This window comes from Salvelinus alpinus, chromosome 8 (assembly GCF_045679555.1).
Source record: "Salvelinus alpinus chromosome 8, SLU_Salpinus.1, whole genome shotgun sequence".
NCBI classification, from domain to species: domain Eukaryota; kingdom Metazoa; phylum Chordata; class Actinopteri; order Salmoniformes; family Salmonidae; genus Salvelinus; species Salvelinus alpinus.
Window position 1 is genome coordinate 43,888,932 of NC_092093.1, and position 27,913 is coordinate 43,916,844.

The 27,913-nt window shown below is 41.2% G+C and overlaps 1 protein-coding gene across 1 annotated transcript; it reads left to right on the forward strand.

Moving 5' to 3' along the window:
• LOC139583165 (ammonium transporter Rh type A-like) lies at positions 1 to 27,759 on the forward strand. Its single transcript, XM_071413967.1, has 16 exons — positions 1 to 321; positions 10,714 to 10,897; positions 15,038 to 15,188; positions 15,819 to 15,966; positions 17,198 to 17,364; positions 17,758 to 17,895; positions 18,551 to 18,672; positions 18,970 to 19,040; positions 19,190 to 19,263; positions 19,641 to 23,552; positions 23,903 to 24,167; positions 24,275 to 24,412; positions 24,555 to 24,616; positions 24,738 to 24,827; positions 24,933 to 25,025; positions 26,750 to 27,759. The coding sequence occupies exons 1-10, from the start codon at positions 135 to 137 to the stop codon at positions 19,710 to 19,712; spliced, it is 1,314 nt and encodes a 437-aa protein (XP_071270068.1). The 5' UTR covers positions 1 to 134; the 3' UTR covers positions 19,713 to 23,552; positions 23,903 to 24,167; positions 24,275 to 24,412; positions 24,555 to 24,616; positions 24,738 to 24,827; positions 24,933 to 25,025; positions 26,750 to 27,759.
• Positions 27,760 to 27,913: the final 154 nt, after the last annotated feature.

Consider the following 27,913-nt stretch of genomic DNA (forward strand, 5'->3'; position numbering starts at 1 on the left):
CCTATTACCACAAGCCCCAAAAGATAGATAGGGAGAGAGAAAAAAAGTGAGCGTGTGTCAGAGACAGAGGGTCAGCCTGAGATAAACAGAGAGAGAGCGAGAGAGAGACACACACACAGTTAGTTAATTTTGGCATGCCTGCATACTCCACCAACATGAGGCTGAAGTTTCCCATCCTGGCTCTGACTCTGGAGATTATCACCATCATCCTGTTTGCTGTGTTTGTGGACTACGATGATGGGAAACACGGGGGGCACGGAGCCCACAACACCACACACCATGAGGAGAAGACGGAACAGGATCCTCTGACCCTTTATCCCAGTAAGTGACACCTGAAGGCTCCTTCATGTTAGCCTGGTCCCAGATCTGTTTGTGTGGTCTTGGCATGACAATGACCATAGGAGTTGGCAAGACAGGAACAGGTCTGGGAGCAGGCTTCCTCAGTGTGGTGCCACATATTGTATGTGTGGGCTGTCAGTGTGTCAGCCTGGTTGTGGGAGCTTGGCTGAATCATGGATTTGATTGTATTGACTCCTTGATGCCAACCCTGGTTGCTATGGATGAAGGGCTATTAAAGTTGAGTATCAAAGATTTGACCCTTATTCTCTTAATAATTGTGCAGTAGCTTTGAGGGATAAGCTATAGATCATTGGAGATGGTATTATTGAGTTATCAGATACTCCTGTGAACAATCAGAGAGAGATGTCGTGGGGGAAAATAGTGTGAGGTTGTTGTGCACGTGCCCATTCCAGCATCCTCACACCTAGAAATACTCTTTAGGGAATGGGCCAGATGCTCTAGCTGTCGTAGGGGCACCACTCTCTCTCATACTGGACAGGTTCACTGTGGCTAGCCTCCAGATGGATTGTGCAAATGGGAAGATGAATGCCAGGACGGAATGGCATCCACATACTTACAATAGAGCTTGCAAGTGCACTTAAGGGGAATGCAGTAATGTGTTTTAGTGAGACATACGATTGAGTTAAAAATGTACGTGAAATTGTGTTTGGAGATAGATAAGTCTGTCTTGTGACTTATCAGTTGAAAAGTGCCAAAGCCCCGCCCCTACTACTTTACCTTTTGTACAAAAAATAATTTAGATGTTAGTCTGGTGTTCTTTGGGTGGTTCTTGGAATCCCAAAAAGTCTATTTTTTACCTATTTTAATACAGCATAAATACTTGCAGACTTACAGTATAGAGGTTTGCCCAGAAATGGGCAGGGCAGGTGTGACCCGAAGAGATTAGCGTAGTGCTTAGCATTTGGGCCGATCCTTTTCCATTCCAAGAATTTTGCAGATGAGGTGTCCTTTAAGTTAAGACATCCTAAAACTTTTAGAACTACGGGTTGTTTTTAAATAAATGGAGAGAATATTTGTATTTAAAGATTTTGTTCAATGGATTATACAGCTGGAGATGTGTATAAAGGCGACATTGACTTTCTTTTCTTAAGAAAGCGGTAACATTTGCAACTATCAACTATCATAATTGACCCCCCCCAAAAATGGTCACTTTACTCAACTGACTGGCTATTTAATGCCCCATAACATGCTCATTCAGCTGTACAAACACAAGTTGCACCCCCCCTCCCCCCCCCCTAAAAACCTATTGGAGTAGACTATGAGAAAATATCAGGGGTCTGATGTGTGCGATGCGGGGGTCGTCTATATTGTGCATTACCAAAGCTCCGCAATTACAGGTTCATAGCTGGGGAAATAAGAGGAGGAATGCAATTTTGAAAAATAGGAGCCTATGTTGTTGCTGGGCTTTACCATCAACGGGCAAATTATTGTTTAAAAAAAAGATTGCGAGGAACCAATGGTTTCTGTGGCTCCCTGAAGTACTTGTTTTCCTCAAAGAATGGGGACCTTAAGATTTGTTACACAGAGTTATTTTTTCACAGCCATAGTCTACTCCTTTCATCAAAGTCAGGCCGAATTTGTAATTTGTGATTACAGTTCACAAAAAGCAACTTCACCAATTGCACTGGTATAAAAAGTTCCCCAATTGTCATACCTGAATAAAGTATAGATACCTTCATAGAAAATGACTCAATTAAAAGTGAGTCACCCAGTAAAATACTACTTGAGGAAAAAAGTATCTGGTTTTAAATGTAAACTCAGCAAAAAAAGAAACGTCCTCTCACTGTCAACTGCGTTTATTTTCTGCAAACTTAACATGTGTAAATATTTGTATGAACATAACAAGATTCAACAAATGAGACATAAACTGAACAAGTTCCACAGACATGTGACGAAACAGAAATTGAATAATGTGTCCCTGAACAAAGGGAGGGTCAAAATCAAAAGTAACAGTCAGTATCTGGTGTGGTCACCAGCTGCATTAAGTACTGCACTGCATCTCCTCCTCATGGACTGCACCAGATTTGTCAGTTCTTGCTGTGAGTTGTTACCCCACTCTTCCACCATGGCACCTGCAGTTCCCGGACATTTCTGGGGGGAATGGCCCTAGCCCTCACCCTCCAATCCAACAGGTCCGAGACGTGCTCAATGGGATCGGTGAGATGGTGCCATAAACAAATATATACAAAAAGGAAAACTACAAACAGGCATGACTAATAGTGCTGAGCGATTAGTGCTTTTTGAGGTCGGTTCAGTTTCGGTTTGATTATAAAAAGTTAATCACAGTTTTTGATTTTAGTTTCAATTAAAAAATATATATATTAAATGCATTATTAAGTAATGACATCTTATATTTTTGAGCTTTTTTTTTTACTAAAAAGACATACCCAAAAGTAACTGCTATTCATGTGTAATTACATGATTCTGACATGCAAAAACGTTGTATATTTGGAAAGAAGATATCTGGGAGATTATGAGGAAATTAACTGAAGACAATTTACATAGTTCAGAATACACAAGATGAAGCACACACAAAACCGTGATTTTTATTTATTTATTTGAAAGCCATTTTTCATTGACAAGCTATAAATGAATTATTGATGATTAGAGCTGTTCACAACATGTGAACAATGTCAGAAATAGAACGGGATTGATAGACCTAACAACTAGAAATAGGCAGATGTTTTAGTAAGTGGTGTCAGGTGTGGTCACAAGTCATTTCCAAGTGTCCCTAAACCTCTCCAAAGTGGCATACAGTTGAAGTCGGAAGTATACATACACTTAGGTTGGAGTCATTAAAACTCGTTTTTCAACCACTCCACAAATGTCTTGTTAACAAACTATAGTTTTGGCAAGTCGGTAAGGACATCTACTATGTAATTTTGTAAAAGTAATTTTACCAACAATTGTTTACAGACAGATTATTTCACTTATGATTCATTGTATCACAATTCCAGTGGGTCAGAAGTTCACATACACTAAGTTGAATGTGTCTTTAAACAGCTTGGAAAATTCCAGAAAATGATGTCATGGCTTTAGTAGCTTCTGATAGGCTAATTGACATCATTTGAGTCAATTGGAGGTGTACCTGTGGATGTATCTCAAGGCCTACCCTCAAACGCAGTGCCTCTTTGCTTGACATCATGGGAAAATCAAAAGAAATCAGCCAATACCTCAGGAAAAATATTGTAGATCTCCACAAGTCTGGTTCATCCTTGGGAGCAATTTCCAAATGCTTGAAGGTACTATGTTCATCTGTACAAACAACAGTACGCAAGTAGAAACAACATGGGACCACGCAGCCGTCATACCGCTCAGGAAGGAGACACGTTCTGTCTCCTAGAGATGAATGTACTTTGGTGCAAAAAGTGCAAATCAATCCCAGAGCAACAGCAAAGGACCTTGTGAAGATGCTGGAGGAAACAGGTACAAAAGTATCTTTTTCCACAGTAAAACGAGTCCTATATGGACATAACCTGAAAGTCCGCTCAGCAAGGAAGAAGCCACTGCTCCAAAACCGCCATAAAAAAAGCCAGACTACGGTTTGCAACTGCACATGGGGACAAAGATTGTACTTTTTGAAATGTCCTCTGGTCTGATGAAACAAAAATAGAACTGTTTGGCCATAATCGCAATCGTTATGTTTGGAGGAACAAGGGGGAGGCTTGCAAGCCGAAGAACGCCATCCCAACCGTGAAGCACGGGGGTGGCAGCATCATGTTGTGGGGGTGCTTTGCTGCAGGAGGGACAGGTGCACTTCACAAAATAGATGGCATCATGAGGAAAGAAAATGATGTGGATATATTGAAGCAACATCTCAAGACATCAGTCATGAAGTTAAAGCTTGGTCGCAAATGGGTCTTCCAAATGGACAATGACCCCAAGCATACTTCCAAAGTTGTGGCAAAATGGCTTAAGGACAACAAAGTCAAGGTATTGGAGTGGCCATCACAAAGCCCTGACCTCAATCCTATAGAACATTTGTGGGCAGAACCGAAAAAGCGTGTGTGAACAAGGAGGCCTACAAACCTGACTCAGTTACACCAGCTCTGTCAGGAGGAATGGGCCAAAATTCTCCCAACTTATTGTGGGAAGGTTGTGGATGGCTACCCGAAACGTTTGACCCAAGTTAAAGAATTTAAAGGCAATGCTACCAAATACTAATTGAGTGTATGGAAACTTCTGACCCACTGGGAATGTGATGAAAGAAATAAAAGCTGAAATAAATAATTCTCTCTACTATTATTCTGACATTTCACATCCTTAATTTAAAGTGGTGATCCTAACTGACCTAAGACAGGGAATTGTTACTAGGAGTTTAAAAGTATTTGGCTAAGGTGTATGTAAACTTCCGACTTCAACTGTATGTCTGTAAATTAGATTATTCCAGTGCGATTACATATTTGGAATCCCTAAATGCTATTTGTTCAGTATAAAAACACAATTTCTACCATATCAACCTCACTCAAACATTGTGGTGGTGTTGTGGGGTATCCAGGGAACATTCAAGTGTCCTTTCAACCTCTCCAAAGTGTCAGATTGTGGTAATTGCACTGTTTTTGCACACTGTATGTGCCAAAATATTTATTGTTCACTGTAAATGCTACATTTCTACAACACCAACCTCTCTCAAACATTGTGATGGTGTCAGGGGACATACAGGGGATATCCTGGTGTTTTTTCAACCTCTCCAAAATGCCTGAACGTTTAGCCTAGTCATATCCAGGTTATTGGTCCCACGTACAAATTAACTCTTTACAAAAATAATATAAAAGAAATAGATATACATTACCAGTCAAAAGTTTGGACACACCTACTCGTTCAAGGGTTTTAATTTATTTGTAATATTTTCTACATTGTAGAATAATAGTGAAGACATCAACACTATGAAATAACACATATGGAATCGTGTAATAACAAAAAAAGTGTTAAACAAATCAAAATATACTTTATATTCAGATTCTTCAAAGTAGCCACTGGACATTAAAAAAGATAAAAACATGTCTTATCAAACACAAACTTGGTTACACATGTGTTCTCCAATAAAAAAGGTGTAAAAATAGAAATTAGCTGAATGATTTACAAATGACATTCGTGTTCATTTTACATCCCAGGTGTAGATGATTAGATTTCACTTTCACCATAGCTTGTGCATGTCTTGATAGTCTTTGAAGCAGTCCCTCTCTGCCAGGAAGCACCCTTTTTTTTCTCTTTGTGTTTTGTGCAATGCTTGCAGTTCTTCCTTTTGTCTTTTGGCAGGTGTGTTGGATAGTGGCGCTCACCTTGAGTGGAGGGTCTTGTGATGGTGGTGAGGTTGCTTTGGGCGCGCAATTCAGCCATTTCCAATACCAGCTACTCTCGGAAGGCCAACTGGGAGAGATGGGTTTGACCTTTTGCTTTGGCCATGTGCTTGTGGAGAATGAAAGCCTTTACTGTAGCAATGTCCACAAAGTGGTAGAAAAAAAGTTATATACCACTTCCTGGTCTTGTGGAAGACCTGGTAGTAGCCTATCAGAGGATCAGATAGGTCAACAACCCCCATGCTGGCATTGTAGTCCTTCACAGAAACAGGAATGAGGACATTCTTTCTCACCCATGCCCCATCGGCTAGCACAAAGAGCTTGTAGCCCCATTTGGTCTGCAAGCCAATTCGAGCATTTGATGCAACCAAGTGCTCATCTATAGATAGATTTTGAGCAGGCTGGAAGTACATTTTGCATGCCTTCACCATGTCATAATAAAGGATCATACCCTGCAGTCCCCTTTTTCTAGTGATTCTCCTGATCCTTTTGTGGGTCACTCATGTGAAGAGTACGGTTGATGGCCAAGAACCGGTTTTCACTCATGATGGAGATGAGGAACTCGAGCTGATAGAGTGGGGATCTTGCTCCAGTTGTCAACTAGTCTTGATACCTTTACCAGTCCCATGTAAATCACCAAGGAAATGTAGTTGAGCATGTCACCCATGGTGACATGTTTCCAGGACATCTTCCCTCCCCCTGCTGCTTCCAGCTGTGCATATTCATTTTTAATTGATTACTTTACTCTTTTATATTCCTTAATAACCAAAAAAATAAGAAATATTGGTAAATCGCTCAGCACTGATGCCAAAACTAAAGATAAAAAACAAACGAAAGGCCTCATGGCCACCCAAAACGTCCTTTTAGCACAGCACTTGGGCATGGTTGGTGCTGCCACCTGGGGTACGGAGTGTTGAAGTCTATCCTGGTCCAGTGTGTTGCCTAACTGTGTGCTAACACTAAACTACCTTCTACAGTACATAACAATAGTGCATATCTCAGTATTATTTATTTGGTTTTGCAAGGTTGGAGATTTTAGATGACAATGTTGGGTAAGATGAATGTGTAGTGGTAGGCCGAAAAAGGAAGATATCCAATATGGACAAGATAAAAGCTGAGACTTGTTTTGCTGCTATGTTCCTAAGCTTCAAGTTTAGTACTTTACGTCTCAGTTGGTATAGTAAGGTGCTGACAACGGCAGGAATTTATCAGGTTAGGTAGTTCCCAGCAATAATACACGATACATCATGTATTCTAGTTTTTGTTACCCCATTGTCCATTCCCTTGCATCAACCCACTCATTGTGAGGTAATGTTTTGCACGTTGTTTGATTTGCACATTCCCAATCAGTACCCTCAATCAATGCTAAAAAACAGAAAACATTGCATGCAATGTATTGCATGTATTAACAACAAAAATGCTGATTTGTTCAGTTACAAAAGTAACGTCAACACATGGCTATCTTATCTTGTACAGTCGTGGCCAAAAGTTTTGAGAATGACACAAATATTAATTTTCACAAAGTCTGCTGCCTCAGTTTGTATGATGGCAATTTGCATATACATATATGTTATGTTATGAGTGATCAGATGAATTGCAATTAATTGCAAAGTCACTCTTTGCCATGCAAATGAACTGAATCCCCAAAAAACATTTCCACTGCATTTCAGCCCTGCCACAAAAGGACCAGCTGACATCATGTCAGGGATTCTCTCGTTAACACAGGTTTCAGTGTTGACGAGGACAAGGCTGGAGACTCTGTCATGCTGATTGAGTTCGAATAACAGACTGGAAGCTTCAAAAGGAGGGTGGTGCTTGGAATCATTGTTCTTCCTCTGTCAATCATGGTTACCTGCAAGGAAACACGTGCCGTCATCATTGCTTTGCACAAAAAGGGCTTCACAGGCAAGGATATTGCTGCCAGTAAGATTGCACTTAAATCAACCATTTATCAGATCATCAAGAACTTCAAGGAGAGCGGTTCAATTGTTGTGAAGAAGGTTTCAGGGCGCCCAAAAAATCCAGCAAGCGCCAGGACTGTCTCCTAAAGTTGATTCAGCTGCGGGATCGGGGCATCCCCAGTACAGAGCTTGCTCAGGAATGGCAGCAGGCAGGTGTGAGTGCATCTGCACGCACAGTAAGGCGAAGCCTTTTGGAGGATGGCCTGGTGTCAAGAAGGGCAGCAAAGAAGCCACTTCTCTCCAGGAAAAACATCAGGGACAGACTGATTTTCTGCAAAAGGTACAGGGATTGGACTGCTGAGGACTGGGGTAAAGTCATTTTATCTGATGAATCCCCTTTCCGATTGTTTGGGGCATCCGGAAAAAAACTTGTCCGGAGAAGACAAGGTGAGTGCTACCATCAGTCCTGTGTCATGCCAACAGTAAAGCATCCTGAGACCATTCATGTGTGGGGTTGCTTCTCTGCCAAGGGAGTGGGCTCACTCACAATTTTGCCTAAGAACACAGCCCTGAATAAAGAATGGTACCAACACATCCTTCGAGAGCAACTTCTCCCAACCATCCAGGAACAGTTTGGTGACGAACAATGCCTTTTCCATTATGATGGAGCACCTTGCCATAAGGCAAAAGTGAAAAACTAAGTGGCTCGGGGAACAAAACATCGATATTTTGGATCCATGGCCAGGAAACTCCCCAGACCTCAATCCCATTGAGAACTTGTGGTCAATCCTCAAGAGGCGGGTGGACAAACAAAAAAACACAAATTCTGACAAACTCCAAGCATTGATTATGCAAGAATGGGCTGCCATCAGTCAGGATGTGGCCCAGAAGTGAATTGATAGCATGCCAGGGCGGATTGCAGAGGTCTTGAAAAAGAAGGGTCAACACTGCAAATATTGACTCTTTGCATCAACTTCATGTAATTGTCAATAAAAGCCTTAGAAACGTATGAAATGCTTGTAATTATACTTCAGTATTCCATAGTAACATCTGACAAAAATATCTAAAGACACTGAAGCAGCAAACTTTGTGGGAATGTATATTTGTGTCATTCTCAAAACTTTTAGCCACGACTGTATATATCTATATAAGGCTTTTTGTATATCTTACATATTTTACATTGTTCAGACTTTGATATCAGGGAAAATATTGAATTGATTATTGATTTTAGTTATTCGTACCGTGTATATATCTTACAGCACTATTTGTAATTTATTTGTATATCTTACATTTCTGACATTGTTCAGACTTCGATATCAGGAAAAAAGATGGGATAGATTTGAGTTATTTGTTTGTTACCGGATGGGCGCGGGTGTTCTGTGCCAGAGGGGTTATAATATATCCTATGACGTCTCGGAGGCATTGCATAAGTAAGACTAAACCTGATTATAATCATGGTGTAGTGTGCTGAATCTCATCCATAGCAATACAATGCACTCCTGGGGAGAAAGAGACAGTCACATGTAAACACGATAATGAGTGAGGAATTCATGGACTTCTAATTTGAGACAAAATCTGTTTAGAAGAGCTAACATTCCTGTTTATTCTGTCTCTACCACTGTGTGGCAGAAAGAGGGAGCCTCAGAACAAACTCAACTCTAAAATGAATTGCCAGTTGCAACAATCCCTCTACAACTGCCTAAAATGTAGCATCGGTTTTACTTATAGTAAGGCCTGGTATGGCACAGAGACACATACAGAGAAAGAGATGTGTAATGGCTCTGGAATGGCATGCTGGTAGACATGTTTCCTGGAGAGTCGTACACAGCTTACATAGAGTACATAGAGTAGTCATATATAGTCACAGACAAAAAAAGACAACGGACCTATCGGGCTAGTCTATGCTGCACCTAAGCCCCCCAACCGCCAACCACACACCCTGTATTCCATTACTTCCCCAGGACAGTCTGGGTGGTGACTGTTAGCATTGTGGTGTCAGGGAAGGACTTAGGCAAACTGCCCACCACAATGCTTTCCTGGGGAAAGGAGGCCTATTGTTTCCACATTCTGCAAACGGCCACACCTTGATGTACTTTCCAGATGAGGACCCGTCATCCATCGCACAGTGACTGATCACTTTTGGAAATTGGGAGTCTGTCTTCCTGTGGTCAGGCATTTCAGGGAAGAGAACCTTTTCTGAATGTCGAGCGAGAGTGGGAGTAGAGTGTGTTGGGTGGGAGTGGGAGTGGAGCTCGGAGACTTAGGATTGTTCCTCCAGCGGCGGTGGACAAACCGTTTTTAAGCTCCACGCACCTACGTACGTACGCACACATACACGTACGTTCTCACGCACACACATGCACACATTTGGTCAGTCTCTTGGGCCAGTAGCCTGATCCTTATCTGCAGACACTCGGATAGTGCTCACATCCTGCTGTCCGCACATACAGTGAGCTAAAGTCCTTATAAGTAAAGTCTCTGTCCTCTTGTATACATCAATCTAAACATGCATAAAGTGTGAGCACAGTGATCCATCTATTAAGTTTAGAAGACTTGATTAAGATCATGTGATCCCAGTGAATGGAACAGCGTAAGGCTACTGACATGACACATCAAACTGGGTTATCGGGAGCCTCAGTTCTCAGTATCCCATTCACAGACTAATCTAATTGGTCTTCCCTCCTCAGGATTTTTATTGACCCCCTCATGGGGATAGGGGTTACTAATGTTGCTGCACAATCCAATGCGGGTGCTCTGTGAATCATTTGAGCAGCCAAAGGCAAAGCAACATAATGAATGGAATATTTACACGCCACTAATAGACCTAGGTATTTGATCAATAGCTAGTCTGTCAACTGATTTGAATATCTTTGACGTGTTGTAATAGAGGATTATACTCACACAGCAAGCCCTCACAGGGTTTTAGTCATTTGTTTTAGTTTTCATTCACTATTCATTCAGAGTGAATAAATCATTGTTTTATAGAGAAATAATGCAATTATATTATGTTAACACTACCACCAACGTCTTTTGGATTTCATGTGAATTTATGTTATGTTAAAATGTTAATATCTCTGCCATTTTGGAAGTCACTTTTTTTTTATGAATCAAACTCCACTGAGCTGACCTCTGACCTGTCATTTGTTCCCCAGTGTTCCAGGATGTCCACGTTATGATCTTCATTGGCTTCGGCTTTCTGATGACCTTTCTGAAGAGATATGGCTTCAGCAGCGTGGGCCTCAACCTGCTCCTGGCCGCCTTCGCTCTGCAGTGGGGTCTAATCATGCAAGGCCTCTGGCACCTGGACGACGGCAAGATCAAAGTCTCCATCTTCAAGTAAATACAAATAGTACACTAACAGAACGTTCAGAATAAATCAAGCTAGCAGTATCATCATAGTACCCATGATAGAAGACTTCAAGTAAATACAACATAGCCGTTACCAGAACCGTCAAAACCAATAATCAGCTTGCAGTAATAGCACATGTACGTACAGTTGAAGTCGGAAGTTGACATACACCATAGCCAAATACATTTAAACTCAGTTTTTCACAATTCCTGACATTTAATCCTAGTAAAAATTCCCTGTTTTAGGTCAGTTAGGATCACCACTTTATTTTAAGAATGTGAAATGTCAGAATAATAGTAGAGAGAATGATTTATTTCTGATTTTATTTATTTCATCACATTCCCAGTGGGTCAGAAGTTTACATACACTCACTTAGTATTTGGTAGCATTGCCTTTAAATTGTTTAACTTGGGTCAAACATTTTGGGTAGCCTTCCACAACCTTCCCACAATAAATTGGGAGAATTTTGGCACATTCCTCCTGACAGAGCTAATGTAACTGAGTCAGGTTTGTAGGCCTCCTTGTTTGCACAAGCTTTTTCAGTTCTGTCCACAAATGTTCTATAGGGTTGAGGTCAGGGCTTTGTGATGGCCACTCCTGTAACGACTCTCCTCCTCCTCTTCATCCGAAGAGGAGGAGCAGGGATTAAACCAAGGTGCAGCGGGTTGTGAATACATATAGATTTATTTGCTGACGAAGACGAACACAAAAACTTATACTTGCATAAACTACAAAACAACAAACGACGTTAAACAGACCTGAACTGGTGAACATAAAAAACAATGCACTCATGAACAGGAAAGAACGAACGAGAGACGAGACAGTACCGTGTGGTGCAATAAACACAGACACAGCGACAACCACCCACGACAAACAATGTGAAACAACCTCCCTATGTATGTCTCTCAATCAGAGGAAAACGAAAACACCTGCCTCTGATTGAGAGCCATACAAGGTCAATTAAACCTGACACTTAACATAGAACAAACACAGACTGCCCACCCATCTCACGTCCTGACCCACTAAACACAACAATACAAAAGGAAAACAAGGTCAGGAACGTGACAGAACCCCCCCCTTAAGGTGCGAACTCCGGACGCACCATAAAAAAAAGTCTAGGGGAGGGTCTGGGTGGGCATCTGTCCGCGGCGGCGGCTCTGGCGCATGACGTGGATCCCATCCCACCATAATAAATCCCCGCTTCTGTGGCCTCCTCAACCAATACCTTGACTTTGTTGTACTTAAGCCATTTTGCCACAACTTTGGAAGTATTGTCGTGTCTTTAGCATCATTAAACTGAAGATTAATCTTTATCAAAAATTCTCTGTAATTATTATTACGTGATTAAACTACTTAATCATGTAAGTGTAATTAACTAGGAAGTCGGGGCACCAAGGAAAATATTCAGATTACAAAGTTATAATTTTCCTAATATAACTTTCAGATATTTTAATATCTGATCACTTAGTCTTCTGATTAATTAATTATTATTTACCTCACGTTAGTCTCATTCCAAACATCGTAAATTGTTAGTTATCTTCACAAACCCAGTCTTCACTATGAGTCATCCATACATCAATTGACTTAAAATCATTCATTTACTAACTAAGTAATTCACAGAAGTGCATCACACAAACAAACAAAATAGATAAGTTTACAAAGAAATGATAGGGGGATGTGCCCTAGTGGGCTAAACCAGTATGGCGGCTTGTTAGACAGAGTGATAATTATAACAATTGAAATGCTAATCCTTTGCACATGAACGCTCACTCATTCGGGAACAATTGCAAACAATATATATATATTTACGCTCAATGTGTCATCGGGATCTCTGTTGAGAAGTTTGTTTCTGTTGGAGAGTCTGTTCGCCCTCTCTCTCTCTCTCTCTGATTAGAATGGATAGTTCAGAGTGACATTCATTCATGTCATTATAGATTAGATGTTTCGGCGGTTGTCGGTCTTCGCGTTCAATGATAGCGAATTCCTAGCTGCAGACTAGTAATTAATATCAAAGACTTGTTCTTATTCTGTCGGTATCGATAGTCTAAGAGTGTAACCACATGGTATGGTTAAAAGATTCAGCCATCTACGCAAACCTTAGGTTTATGGTCTCTACTCAAACCTTGGCCCTCTCGTGGTAAGCTGGTCTGCAACCTTTAGCCATCTCGTAATTGAGGTAAGCTCGGTCTTCTCTCCAACCTTGGCCCTCTCGTTGTCGAGGTAAGCTGGTCTGCAATAGAAAACCCGGGTGGGGTTTTATTTGGAAGAGCAGAAAAGGGCCTGTCCCAGGACGCCAGACCATAACTGTGCTCATGGGCGGTCCTCTGATTTAGTTAAACTCCAAAGGGAATTGGAGTTTCCTTCATTAAACAGTCCAAAATCACATTACACAATTTCACAAACAGTATCATCCTCACTCATTCATCTTATACAACAATTAGATGTAAGCCTCATAACTGAGGCTATTATATAAACAGCATTATGGTAATGTGGCCGTATTGTCTCCCATGAGTTTCACAAAATTGTACCAAACGGACCAGTTTGTAGCTAGATTCTTCACCGATCTGTTATACCTTCTCCAGAACATAAATGTTGTTCGAACCTCGAGTTCTGTGAGGTGGAAGAAATTCCTTTGTTCTCTCTATGAAAACTCACTCTCTCTCTCTATACTGTGGCCATGAGGAGATAATCTCCTCCAGGAATTTATGACCTCTCTGACCACAGCAGCCTGGTTGTATGAAACAGAGAGAGGGGGATGGTGATCGCTGTACCCAAAGAGGGCAACGTCATGACAGTATGCTTGGGGTCATTTTCCATTTGGAAGACCCATTTGCGACCAAGCTTTAACTTCATGACTGATGTCTTGAGATGTTGCTTCAATATATCCACATAATTTTCTTTCCTCATGATGCCATCTATTTTGCGAAGTGCACCACTCCCTCCTGCAGCAAAGCACCCCCCACAACATGACACTGCCACCCCCGTGCTTCACAGTTGGGATGGTGTTCTTCGGCTTGCAAGCCTCCCCCTTTTCCCTCCAAGCATCATTATGGCCAAACAGTTCTATTTTTGTTTCAGAGGACATTTCTCCAAAAAGTACGATTTTTGTCCCCATGTGCAGTTACAAACCGTAGTCTGGCTTTTTATAGTGGTTTTGGAGCAGTAGCTTCTTCCTTGCTGAGCGGCCTTTCAGGTTATGTTGATATAGGACTCGTTTTACTGTGGATATAGATACTTTTGTACCTGTTTCCTCCAGCATCTTCACAAGGTCCTTTGCTGTTGCTCTGGGATTGATTTGCACTTTTCGCACCAAAGTACGTTCATTACTAGGAGACAGAACCCGTCTCCTTCCTGAGCGGTATGGCGGCTGCGTGGTCCCATGGTGTTTATACTTGCGCACTATTGTTTGTATAGATGAACGTGGTACCTTCAGGCATTTGGAAATTGCTTTCAAGGATGAACCAGACTTGTGGAGGTCTACAATTATTTTTCTGAGGAATTGGCTGATTTCTTTTGATTTTCCCATGATGTCAAGCAAAGAGGCACTGAGTTTGAAGGTAGTCCTTGAAATACATCCACAGGTACACCTCCAATTGACTCAAATGATGTCAATTAGCCTATCAGAAGCTTCTAAAGCCATGGCATCATTTTCTGGAACGTTCCAAGCTGTTTAAAAGCAGTCAACTTAGTGTATGTAAACTTCTGACCCACTGGAATTGTGATACAGTGAGTTATAAGTTAAATAATCTGTCTGTAAACCATTTTTGGGAAAATTACTTAATGTCATGCACAAAGTAGATGTCCTAACCGACTTGCCAAAACTATAGTTTGTTAAAAAAGACATGTGGAGAAAAACGAGTTTTAATGACTCCAACCTAAGAGTGTGTAAACTTCCGACTTCAACTGTACACATTAGAGGAGAGTCATAGAGATGCCTTCTATTCTAGACACATTAATACAGCAACAGAACGGGTAGAATGAATGAAGCTAGCATTAGTGGTATTATGTGCACAAGATAGAGGACAATCATAGAGAAGTGTTCTGTTCTAGTGTTAACAAGACATCTCTCGCTCTCTCTTTCTCTCTCTTCACTCCCTCCTACTCGTCCTCTCCCTCCTCACCATAAGGATGATCAACGCAGATTTCAGCACAGCCACCGTTCTGATCTCGTTCGGGGCAGTGCTGGGTAAAACCAGCCCCGTCCAGCTCCTCATCATGACCATCCTGGAGATCACCATCTTCAGCATCAACGAACATCTGGTGGTCGAAATCCTGGAGGTCAGTGCACTTCACCAAAATTTCAGATCCCAGAACTAACCCTTATTCGCACAGTCTGTCACAAAAAACTAACTTCAACCTTGTCCACTCATCTAATAACTTGTGTACATGAAAAACAACACTATACAAGAAAATTATATTAGTTAATACAGTTCAATAAGCAATATTGTGTGCAATCTTGTGAGTAGCAGTTAAAACTGTGTGAATCTCCTGTTGACCCATACATGTGTACTATCTGTTTACCTGGGACCTTATACACCTGGCCCATAACCCTAGTGAGACTGCCCTCTAGTGGTGAGAAGTGACAGCCCAAGATAACCGTGATCAGACAAGATTCATCCTACCAAAAGGGCTCAGACAAATATAATCATGGCGTAAATTCTTAGGGATGAACCTACAAAGGGAAAAACATATCTAGGTCAATTTTATTTGATATTCTTGAATCGTTCCAATCCTATACCCAACAAATCCGTGCACAAGTTTTGCTTGGGAATGGGCAGAGGTGTGATGGATGGGTGATTGACAGGTGACTGAGGTTACTAGCAGGCTAAGGAGAAAGTTAGGTTAGTAGGGCTATTTTTTTTTTTACAACATGAACTAACTACTTTATGTGGTTTGTCCCACTCACAGGCCAATGATGTTGGGGCCTCCATGATTATCCATGCCTTTGGGGCGTACTTCGGTCTCGCAGTGACCCGCATGCTGTACCGGCCAGCTCTGAGGAACGGCCATGAGAACGATGGCTCTGTTTACCACTCTGACCTCTTCGCCATGATCGGTAAGAGCAGCTCACATGGCAGTCATCAAGATCAATGCATTTTGGCCTCCCACGTGGCGCAGCGGTAAAAGGCACTGCATCGCAGTGCTAGAGGCGTCACTACAGACCCGGGTTTGATCCGGGCTGTGTCGCAGCCGGCCGTGAACGGGAGACCCATGAGGCAGCGCACAATTGGCCCAGCGTCGTCCGGGGTAGGGGAGGGTTTGGCCGGCTGGGATGTCCTTGTCCCATCGCGCTATAGCGAGTCCTTGTGGCGGGTCAGGTGCATGCACGCTGACCTCGGTCGCCAGTTGTACGGTGTTTCCTCTGACACATTGGTGCGGCTGGCTTCTGGGTTAAGAGAGCAGTGTGTCAAGACGCAGTTGCAGCTTGGCGGGGTCGTGTTTCAGGAGGACGCATGGCTCTCGACCATTGCCTCTCCCGAGTCACTACGCAGTTGAAGCAATGGGACAAGACTGCAACTACCAATTGGATATCATGAAATTGGGGAGAAAAAAATGTATCATAATAATCTATGCATTTTATTGATTACCGTAGACAGTCACTAACGACTATTATTAGTATTATAGATTAAAGAGTATATTATTTTTTTTTTATGTTCTTTGGAACACTAGAAATAACAATTCAGCAATAAGGGGGTATCAAGCATCTCAGAGTAGGAGTGCAGATTTTAGTATCATTTTTTATTTATTTTTATTTTACTAGGAAAGTCAGTTAAGAACAAATTCTTATTTACAATGACAACCTACTGGGGAACTTCCAATGCCTTGTTCAGGGGGAGAACAACAGATTTTTTATCTTGTAAACTTGTGGATTCAATCCAGCAACACTTTCGGTTACTGGCCCAACGCTCTAACCACTAGGCTATTCACCGCACCACTTTTGGATCACAATGAATGGGATTACATGGACAGGGGAACCTGAACCTAGATTAGCATTCCTACTCTGAGACGCTTGATACATACGGCTCCTGGTGTCTGTTTGCCTTGTACATTTTATCACAGGGGAAGGGGAAGGGAAAGCTCCCACAAATCATAGTCTCATTCACCACCTAGTGGAAATACAGTGTATCACTTCTAAAACTCACTGTATTATAAAAACAGTGACACTAGCAGGCATAGTTCTGTTCAATGTAGTTTCAATATATTTAATACATCACTTTTTGTTTATATATTTTAGAATTAACTGAAGTAGCAGACAAATCAAAATCCTCCTTGAATATCTTCTCCAGGTACCGTGTTCCTCTGGATGTTCTGGCCCAGTTTCAACTCTGCCATCGCTGAACCTGGCACTGATCAGCTCATGGCGGTGACCAACACCTACTTCTCCCTGGCTGCCTGTGTACTCTCTGCCTACGCCGTCTCCAGCCTGGTGGAGCACAAAGGGAAACTGGACATGGTGAGTCTTCCAATGCTTCATTCAAACCACAAAGGATCACAGCAAATCTGTAGATTGTTTGCTTTCTTTCAATTTATTTTGACTTGTTTATGTTCAAACAAGAATATTGAGTGTGTGCGCGTGTATTGTGTGTCTTTGGGAAAGAGACAATAAAATCTCACACAGCACCTACTATAGCATAGCTCACTACAGACCCTGGTTCGATCCCGGGCTGTATCACAACTGTCAGTGATCGGGAGTTCCATAGGGCGGCGCACAATTGGCCCAGCGTTGTCCGGGTTAGGGGAGGGTTTGGCCGGGGTAGGCCGCCATTGTAAATAAGAATTTGTTTTTAACTGACTTGCCAAGTTAAATAAAGGTTAAATAAAAAAGATGCTTCTGTGTCTTCCATAGGTCCACATCCAGAATGCCACTCTGGCCGGAGGTGTTGCCGTGGGAACCTGCGCTGACATGGACATCGGCCCTTTTGGTGCCATGATCATCGGGTTCGTGGCTGGCATCGTCTCCACCCTGGGCTTCAAGTTCCTCACTGTGAGTTCAAAGGTCACACAAGTCTGAACCAATAGAAAGGGAGATACCTAGTCATAACTGAATTGCATTCAACCAAAATGTGTCTTGTGCATTTAACCCAAGCCCTCTGAATCAGAGAGGTGCAGAGGGCTGTCGTAATCAACATCATCAGTCCCTGGGGAGTAGTTGTTTTTGTTGGGGGTTAACTGCCTTGCTCAAGGGCAGAACAGCAGATTTTTCCACCTTGCCAGCTCTGGGATTTGAACCAGTGACCTTTCAGTTTCTGGACTGATGTTCTTAACCACTAGGCTACCTGCCACCACAACCCTGCAGTGGACCAGAACACCACATTGTCTATAAAAAGCCAACTAGTGTTGCAATGTAGACATGCCTTGTGAGTTGCAATAAACCTACATTCCTTTGAATGTTACATTTCTGTCAGCATCCTCACTAACCAGTTAGGGGGAGGAAATAGTGTCCTCAGCCCAATGAGAAAATCTGGTTCTGGTTTGTTAAACGAGTTTTGCCTGCTGGGAGAAACTTGCATTTTAGTCAAAACAATCACCCATCCATCCATGACTGACTAACCTGCCATCAGACGGCTATAGAAATATTTTGAAATGAGTGGGCACTAGGGAATATAGAAATGACACAACTGTTTCTCTCTGTGTTTCAGCCAATCCTGGCATCCAACCTGGGCATCCAGGACACCTGTGGTGTCCACAATCTGCACGGCATGCCTGGCATCCTCGGGGGTATCGCTGGCATTGTGGCTGTCGCTCTGGGCAAGAAGAACGGGTAGGGCTCACCCAATGGCATTCTTCATACTGTATATCTATAAAGGCATTGGATAAAGGAATTAGAGGCATTAGAAATAAAAGGCATTTGAAAATGAATGATTTTCTAAAGACTTTTGGTAAATGACGATGTGTAGTCAATATCAGATACAGATACTGTAGTTCTTGAACGTCTAATAATTCACTTTTCCGTTAAGGTGTGAACTTGGCCTCAATAATTAGTCTCAAAATAAGGGTCTCTTGCCATAATTACCTAAGTAATCCTGTCATTTTCTCATCTCCGCCATTCTTCCCTCAGGAGTGCTGCCATGCAGGGTGCAGCCCTGGCCTCATCCCTTGGGTTCGCTTTGGTTGGAGGAACTATTACAGGTGGGTGGAGAGAGACTGCCATTTGTTGTCATTCAGAAATCTACATCACATTTTAACATATTTTATAAAACTATGCCATTTGTTTTATACGATGCCCGCTGGGAAACATATATTTTATAATACTGTTAATAACTTTTCTATTTGTACAGGTCTGATAATGAAGCTTCCATTCTGGGAACAGCCTCCAGATCAGAACTGCTTTGATGATTCAATCTATTGGGAGGTAATAATCTGAAAGAAACCAATACAACACATTATCCTGATCCATTATTGACCATTACTAGCTGACAGGTGAATCAAATCCCTGAGGTATATGGTATAACGTATAGGATATTATATTTATTGGTGTGACACTCATGTAACATTTGACATATCCAGTCCCATAATGTGGCATTAGCCACATATAGATTGTTCTTAGTCACACATGGCTAATGTGGCATACTGTCTTGTATTATATTGAACGTGACCACCTGGAGACACACATAAAATATTTGATTTGTAAATAAAAAATACTATCTTATAACAAATATGATTTGGTATAGATGAAATTGTGGCTAAATTCTGAGATCTGTGACTGACTGAGATCTGACTCTATTCTAGGTTCCTGAGGAGGAGGAGGAGGAGGAGGGCGAGGAGAGCCTGGCTCACGGAAACCAAAAAGCAGAGGCGTAAAGCTCCCACTCTTTGCTGCACATTCACGACCTACAACCCTCTGAGCTAGAGATGGGAAGTGAGGAATCATGAACCACACATTAGACATTGGGTGTACTCTATCTCAATAGTTTTAACTGGCTTCCTCTCCTTGTGTCACCTCTCCTTCATCTAATTGGTAGATCCCTACCAGGACTTCATGCGTCACCCGTCTAATTTCTTGACCATCAGTGCAGAGGACGTAAAGGAGAGAAGCTATGTTGTACTATTGAATTCAACCCAGGATGGCCAATGCTGTGAAAGTGTCAGTTATTTTCAACTACTGCATAAATAATTAGATTGACATGAGACAAATTGAGATCATATCGTGATTCATGTTACCTTATTAAGACATCTCTAAATCAACTCGATCAGCAGGGAAATGTTAGCCTATGTTGCACTTTTCTGTGTAACCAAACTAGGTCCTGATTGTCCATAGATTTGTACTAAATATTTTAATCTTCAATTGAATAGAGTAGGTCCACTGAAGAGCATTTGGGAAACATGTCATAGCTCATTATAATTTCAACTAAAGTGTAAGAGGTGGGTGTGTTACAATGCAATTTAAATAATATTGTAAAGATTTTCTTATCTTAAACGAATCATGTTTACAGAAACTCATTTCAAACAACATGCTTGCAGTGCTTTGGATGTGTTAGTCTGAAAATGTATTTAAATGAAGCAGCATTTTGATATAAATGATCCTGAATAAGTTGCATTGACACATTAACTGTTCTTTCACACAATCGGAGGAAAGATACTTTCAGGGATTCGTTTTTTACACTGAATTTGATGACCACCGTTCTGAGCCATTATAAAGTGTATAGAAATAGTAGAAACAGTATATCAAGCTGACAATATCACCAATTGTCTCACATGTTTTGTGACGCTATCGAAATGTTAACAGACATCTGTTTTGCCTCATTAGTTAGGGCTATACATTGTATGTTTTTCTCAACGCGTCTTTTTATGTCGCCATCCAACTGACATAGCCGATATTGTGTGCTAGGCCTTGTTTAATGAATGAAATCAACTGCTACTTTAGCCTGCTGCAGAGCTAGGCCGCGTGACTGGAGCTCCCTACTCCTACTGGAGAGAATCTGATACCAGACCAGGTGGCAATGTTTAGGCAGTAGCTAAGGGCCGGGATTTATCAAGCGTCTCAGAGTGGGGGTGCTGATCTTGGATCAGTTTTACCTTTCTAGATCAGCACTCCTGAGACGCTTGATAAACACGGGCACAGGTCTCACGGGGAATGGAGCTGGGCCAAAATGGGTTCTGCATTAAGCTACTCCCTGTGTGCATCCAAATACTCTAAGGTTCCCCTTCTTCTACCCCAGTATCCTCACTGCTAAAGTGGAGTTGAGTGTCTTTGATTTTCATTTCACCGTCTAAGTTTTTTCAAATACAGAAAGTCAATTGAAATCTGACATGTCCAATTAAAAACCGGATAGTCTACATGTCACATGGATTCAGAATAAATGGGGCATGAGAAAGAAAGCCACTGAGAGATTTAGGATACATAAGCTTTATTTATTTATTTCACTTCTTATTGTAACCTCTTAATGCTAGTTACATAATGGATATAGTCAGTTTCTCTAAATCCCTGCACCTAGGACTAACAATTGGTACTTAGTGATTCAGAATACAAGTATGTCTTTATACACTGAGTGTACAAAACATTAAGAACACTTTCATCATATTGAGTTGCACCACGCCTTTCCCTCAGAATAGCCTCAATTTGTTGGGTCATGGACTCTACAAGGTGTCGAAAGCGTTCCACAGGGATGCTGGTCCATGTTGACTCCAATGCTTGACACCAAAGGTGTTCAATGGGGTTGAGGTCAGGGCTCTGTGCAGGCCAGTTAAGTTCTTCCACACCAATCTCGACAAACCACTTCTGTATGGACCTCGCTTTGTGCACGGGGTTATTGTCATGCTGAAACAGGAATGTGCCTTCACCAAAATGTTGCCACAAAGTTGGAAGCACAGAATCGTCTAGAATGTCATTGTATGCTGCAGCATTAAAATTTCCCACAGTTGTGTCAAGTTGGCTGGGTGTCCTTTAGGTGGTGGACCATTCTTGATACACATGGGAGACTGTTGAGTGTGAAAAACCCAGCAGCGTTGCAATTCTCAACACAAACCAGTGCGCCTGGCACCTACTACCATACCCCGTTCAAAGGCACTTAAATATTTTGTCTTGCCTCTTCACCCTCTGAATGGCACACATACACAATCCATGTCTCAATTGCCTCAAGGATGAAACAAAATCCTTCTTTAACCTGTCTCCTCCCCTTCATCTACACTGATTTGAAATGGATTTAACAAGTTACATCAATAAGGGATCATAGCATTCACCTGGTCAGTCTATGTCATGGAAAGAGCAGGTATTTATAATGTTTTGTACACTCAGGCTATATCGCAACCGTTTTGTTGAATAAAGCTAAAGTGATACCTGAAAATGCAGGAGGAAAATAGTCAACAATAGTTCCTGTACTAGACCATTGTAGCAGGTAAAGATGAAACTGGCTACCTGGCTACCTGGCTCAAAAGATGCTTGTCTAACATCTCATTCCAAAATCATGGGCATTAAAATGGAGTTGGTCCCACCTTTGTTGCTATAACAGCTTACTTTTGGCCATGTAGTGTAGCTAGATAAAAGTAGTACATTTGGCTGATGTAGTAGCCTATGTGTGATTTAGATGTAATGCTTAGAACACCAGCAGGCAATACTTTAAAAAAAAAATGCTTGATATGACATCAACTTTTTTGTTACAGAAAACGAATATGTATTACATTTTTGTTAATGTATAAATATTTATACTGTAATTTATGAATATGGTTTTATACAATATAAGAGTGACTGTGTGTGTTCTTTGACATGATTCCATTGCATTATCACCATCAACATTCTTTCCACAATCAGAACGTAGAAGGCGTGATGGAGTGTTGTACATTTTCAAGGGCCAAGACCCATGCACTAATTGTGCTTTCAAGACAATCAGAGCTCTAGAAAGATACCAGAGAGTCGGATGACCATTCAAAACGAATTTTCCCAGTCGGAGCTCGTTTTTTTTCATCGTTTCCAGTTGTCGTGAACTAATGCATCGTTCAAAACAACTGAGAACTCGGGAACTGGGAACTCGGGCATTTCCGACTTCCACTTCAGTTGCAACACTGAAGTCGAAAATTTGACATTTCCGAGTTCTCAGTTGATTTGAACAAGGCATAATGATTCTTCATCCTTTGACCACATAGACCGCAATTTGTCAGTGGATGACACGTCCGATGATTTGGCACGATTGGTTGTTGCGTCTCCTCGCCTAGCTATGGAACGCGCTCCTAAATTCCATATTTTATTATGAGTTTCTTATTTTTAATTGAGAAATTTTAAATAAACTATGAGAGGTCAGGTTTATTCTGTATGAAGAGCATAAAATATGTCACATAATTATTTTGTGTATTCAGAACTCGTGTATCCTATCAGAGACAGGTATTTTCTCTCTTTCTGTTTGAATTATTACCTTGATACCAAGCCATCAAAAGCAAAAATAACGTGTCCGCAACGAGGTTTAAAAATATTGTGGTGTTCCTTTAATAAATTAACGGTGCATTGTGGGATGTAAAATGGCTCCATGGTGTTGTCAGCAAACTAGCCAACCAGTCAACTCTTACAGCCATAACGTTACATTTACAAATAACTACCGTCGATGAAGCATTGCTATTAATTGCTGAATAGTAGTATAGAGAATATAGCTTTGAGAATTAACAACTTTTATTGCATTCACCTCTTTTTTCGTCGAGACAACAGCCACCATGGTAAGTACCTAGCGAGCTACCGTGCTAGCCTTCTTCACTTCCGTTAACGTTATATGCAACTTGCTATTACATATGAGCGCTAACGTTAGCTAGCTAGCTAACTTGTCAGTGCAATTAGTAAGCCACCTTGCCGAAATTCACCAGTGTCGATCTGATGGTTGACAACCGGAGAGAGTTATCGCCAACTTTATCCAAACTCCAATCTGCATGAACGGCTAGGCTAACTAATTTAGCCTACTGATCTGCTGCTCTGTCTCGTTTTGTAAACTCAGACGAGCTTATGATCGAGGTTTGGCCTCACAATGCAAACTGACTTACAAGGCGTTCTCCTTTACTTTCTTTTTTGTTAGTCTGCCAACGTAGACAAAGTGAGAAGTCAGTCCAGCACAAGAAGAGATGATAGAAGAAGTACTGAGTCCTCCACAAGAAGAGATGACATTAGAAGAGATGACAAAAGATGTACAGAGACTGCCAGAAGAAGAGATGACCGAAGAAGTACTGAGACTGCCAGAAGAAGATATGACCGAAGAAGTACTGAGACTGCCACAAGAAGAGATGACCGAAGAAGTACTGAGACCGCCATAGGAAGAGATGACAGAAGAACAACAAGTACAGGTAATTTAATGGTCTGTGGTGATCACTTATCAGCTGAAATTACCTGTGTGAGCCTACCTTGAAGTCATGGATAACACACACTGTGCTTCTGTATTTTTCTATTGAAGGGAAAGAAAAAATTAAAAGGAAAAGCCGCAGTAGATCGTCATCTTCCTCCTCATCCAGCTCATCCTCGTCATCGGGATCCTCTTCATCATCCTCATCCCGCTCCTCGTCTGGCAGTAGGAGTAGTTCGAGCAGCAGTGGTGAGTGTGCCAGTACATGTACCGTAGTTGTTAAGACGCAAATGTATCTGAAATATTGTCTTTTTTATTTATATAAATATACAAATAGTAGTTAAAGCCTGATGAACAGTGTCTCAGTTAGATTTTGCAATCTCCTTTCTAGATTCCCACAGCAAGTCCAGAAAGAATTCTAAGAAAAGGAAAAAGGAAAAACAACTCAAAAAGGTAAATATTCATTAGTTTTCAGTAGCTACTTATTTTGTTGGTGTAGTCTGTACCGTGTTAGATATCAAATGGTAATTTTAAGATATTTCAAATATGCTCTGTTTTCACTCTGTTTTAATAGAAAGGGAAAAGGGAGAAAAAGCTTAAACGGAAGAAGGACAAGAAAATGAAGACGGAGGAGGAAAGCCCTGGACCTATTCAGATATCCAAGGTAGAAAACATTTGAGGCTATTTATCCTAAAGGAAGTGCGCTACAGACATACCTGTAGTTTAAAGCTGTCTGAAAGCTGTCATTTTGAAATGAATTGTCTTTCAGTATTTAAAAGAGAGAAAGAGAAAAAGCAAGTTCAGCATGATTTCAGGAAAGAAGATAAAAATGAAATTGAAGAAGTCAAAGAAAGACAAGCTGGTGAGTATGCCATGATGGTTTTTACTTGCAATGATTGTGGTATGTGAAGGTTGTTTACCGACCTTAGAATCAGTGAAATCAACTAAGTCGACTCGCTCTTGATGCTAGAGTCTGCTAAACGTGTGTGGTATGTATGCATGCATACATACATGCATACAATACCAGTCAAAAGTTTGGACACCTACTCATTCAAGGGTTCTTTATTTTTACAATTTTCTACATTGTAGAATAATAGTGAAGACATCAAAACGATGAAATAACACATGGAATCATGTAGCAAGCAGAAAAGTGTAAAACAAAGAAATCAATTTTAGATTTTTCAAAGTAGCCACCCTTTGCCTTGACGTCAGCTTTGCACACTCTTGGCATTCTCTCAACCAGCTTCACCTTGAATGCTTTTCCAACTGTCTTGAAGGAGTTCCAACATATGCTGAGCACTTGTTGGCTGCTTTTCCTTCACTCTGCGGTCCTATTCATCCCAAACCATCTGAATTGGGTGGAGGTTGGTTGATTGTGAAGGCCAGGTCATCTGATGCAGCACTCCATCACTCTCCTTCTTGGTGAAATAGCCCTTACACAGCCTAGAGGTGTGTTGGGTCATTGCTGTGATAAAAAGAAACGATAGTTCCACTAAGCGCAAACCAAATGGAATGGCGTATCGCTGCAGAATACTGTGGTAGTCATGCTGGTTAACCTTGAATTCTAAATTACATCACAGACAGTGTCACCAGCAAAGCACCATCACACCACCTCCTCCATGCTTGACGGTGGGAACCACACATGCGGAGATCATCCGTTCACCTACTCTGCATCTCACAAAGACATGGCAGTTGGAACCAAAAATTTCAAATTTGGACTCATCAAACCAAAGAACAGATTTCCACCGGTCTAATGTCCATTGCTTGTGTTTCTTGGCCCAAGCAAGTCTCTTTTCTTCTTGGTGTCCTTTAGTAGTGGTTTCTTTGCAGAAATTCGACTATGAAGACCTGATTTCACGCAGCCTCCTCTAAACAGTTGATGTTGAGATGTCTGTTACTTGAACTCTGAAGCATTTATTTGGATCTAACTTCTGAGGCTGGTAACTCTAATGAACTTATCCTCTGCAGAGAAGGTAACTCTGGTTCTTCCTTTCCTGTGGCAGTCCTCGTGAGAGCCAGTTTCATCAGTGCTTGATGGTTTTTGCGACTGCACTTCAAGAAACTTTCAAAGCTCTTGACATTTTCCTGATTGACTGACCTTCATGTCTTAAAGTAAGGATGGATTGTCATTTCTCTTTGCTTATTTGAGCTGTTCTTGCCATAATATGGACTTGATCTTTTACCAAATAGTGCTATCTTCTGTATAACACCCCTACCATGTCACAACACAGCTGATTGGCTCAAATGCATTAAGAAGGAAAGCAATTCCACAAATTAACTTTTAACAAGGCACAATTGTTAATTAAAATGCATTCCAAGTGACTACCTCATGAAGCTGTTTGAGAGAATGCCAAGAGTATGCAAAGCTGTCAAGGAAATGGTGGCTACTTTGGAAAATCTCAAATCTATTTTGATTTATTAACACTTCTTTTGGTTACTACATGATTCCGTATGTGTTATTTCATAGTTTTGATGTCTTCCCTATTATTCTACAATGTAGAAAATAGTAAAAATAAAGAAAAACCTTTGAATGAGTAGGTGTCCACTTTTGACTTTTGTGTGTGTGTGTGTTTATTTTTTCAACAGAGAGACAAGAATCGCGCAGAACTGCTTGAATTCCTCAACTCCACGTTGTAATGCATGGACCGTCACCGTTAGTTGCGTTCCAGAATCTTCCACTTTTTTCCAGAACAGAACTCAGGGAAAGAACCCATGTGATAAAGCTCTGAAATAAAATACATTTTTTGGTTTATTATCACAGGAAGAGATTGGGGATATGGCCCAGGTTGTTTGAAAATGTCAGTAAAAGCCATGTCTCGGAATTTGACTTGTATCTCTTGTAGAAAAAATGTGGTGTCACCTGGTTGCCGGCGCCTTTCTGCAGACTTTGTAACCGAAGTCTGTGTTTTGATTTTTAGAACTGTAATTTTTACTATAATATTGAAGGAGCCAGTCGCTGACTTTTTGTCTATGTTTGCTAAGCAAGAAAGTGTTGCTGTGGTGGAATTTACTGTCATCCGCAAAGATCTTAGTGATGAACAACCTACCCGAGTTCAAATTGTATTTGTTTTCTTTGGGATTGATCAAAGGGGCTATCTGCTGTTGCTAAATCAATTTTTAGATTTAAATGAATGATATACTCATTTATTCTCGAAGAATATAACTTATCGATGCCTAACTGTCGTACCCCACCAGGGCCCAAAATATAAGCTTGTTTTAAATGTAAACAAACACTATATAACCTTAAAACATAGTTTTAACCATCATTTGGCTGTCATGGATGGTCAGTCCTTGTTTTCATAGCGCTGTCCATGAGTTTAAGAGTTATCCAATTCCTCCAGCCCCATAGCTGAGCTATGTACCTAATCAATGGCGGGGTGTCTGCTTTGTTATTGTTTTCGAACTGCAGATTTCCCCCTTTAAGCATGCCTGGAACAAAGGAAAAGTGCCAACTCTGTCCATTTTTCACTCCAGGCAGGCTGAAATGCTCAAAGTATTTGAAATCAAATACTATTTGAACCCAGATGTGATGAACAGAGATTTGTGTAAGCTTCATTGTATTGTAATCTGTCAAATAAAACACCAGTCTGGCATTGCATTGTTTGATGATCTTATGTTTTAAAGAACGGACAAAACTGTCCTGCAGCTAACTCTCGACCGTATCCCCTGGAATTGTATTTCTTTAATGGTTGGTGTTTAAGACATCTATATTTGATATATCAGAGTCGTCAATATAATGTACAACTCAGA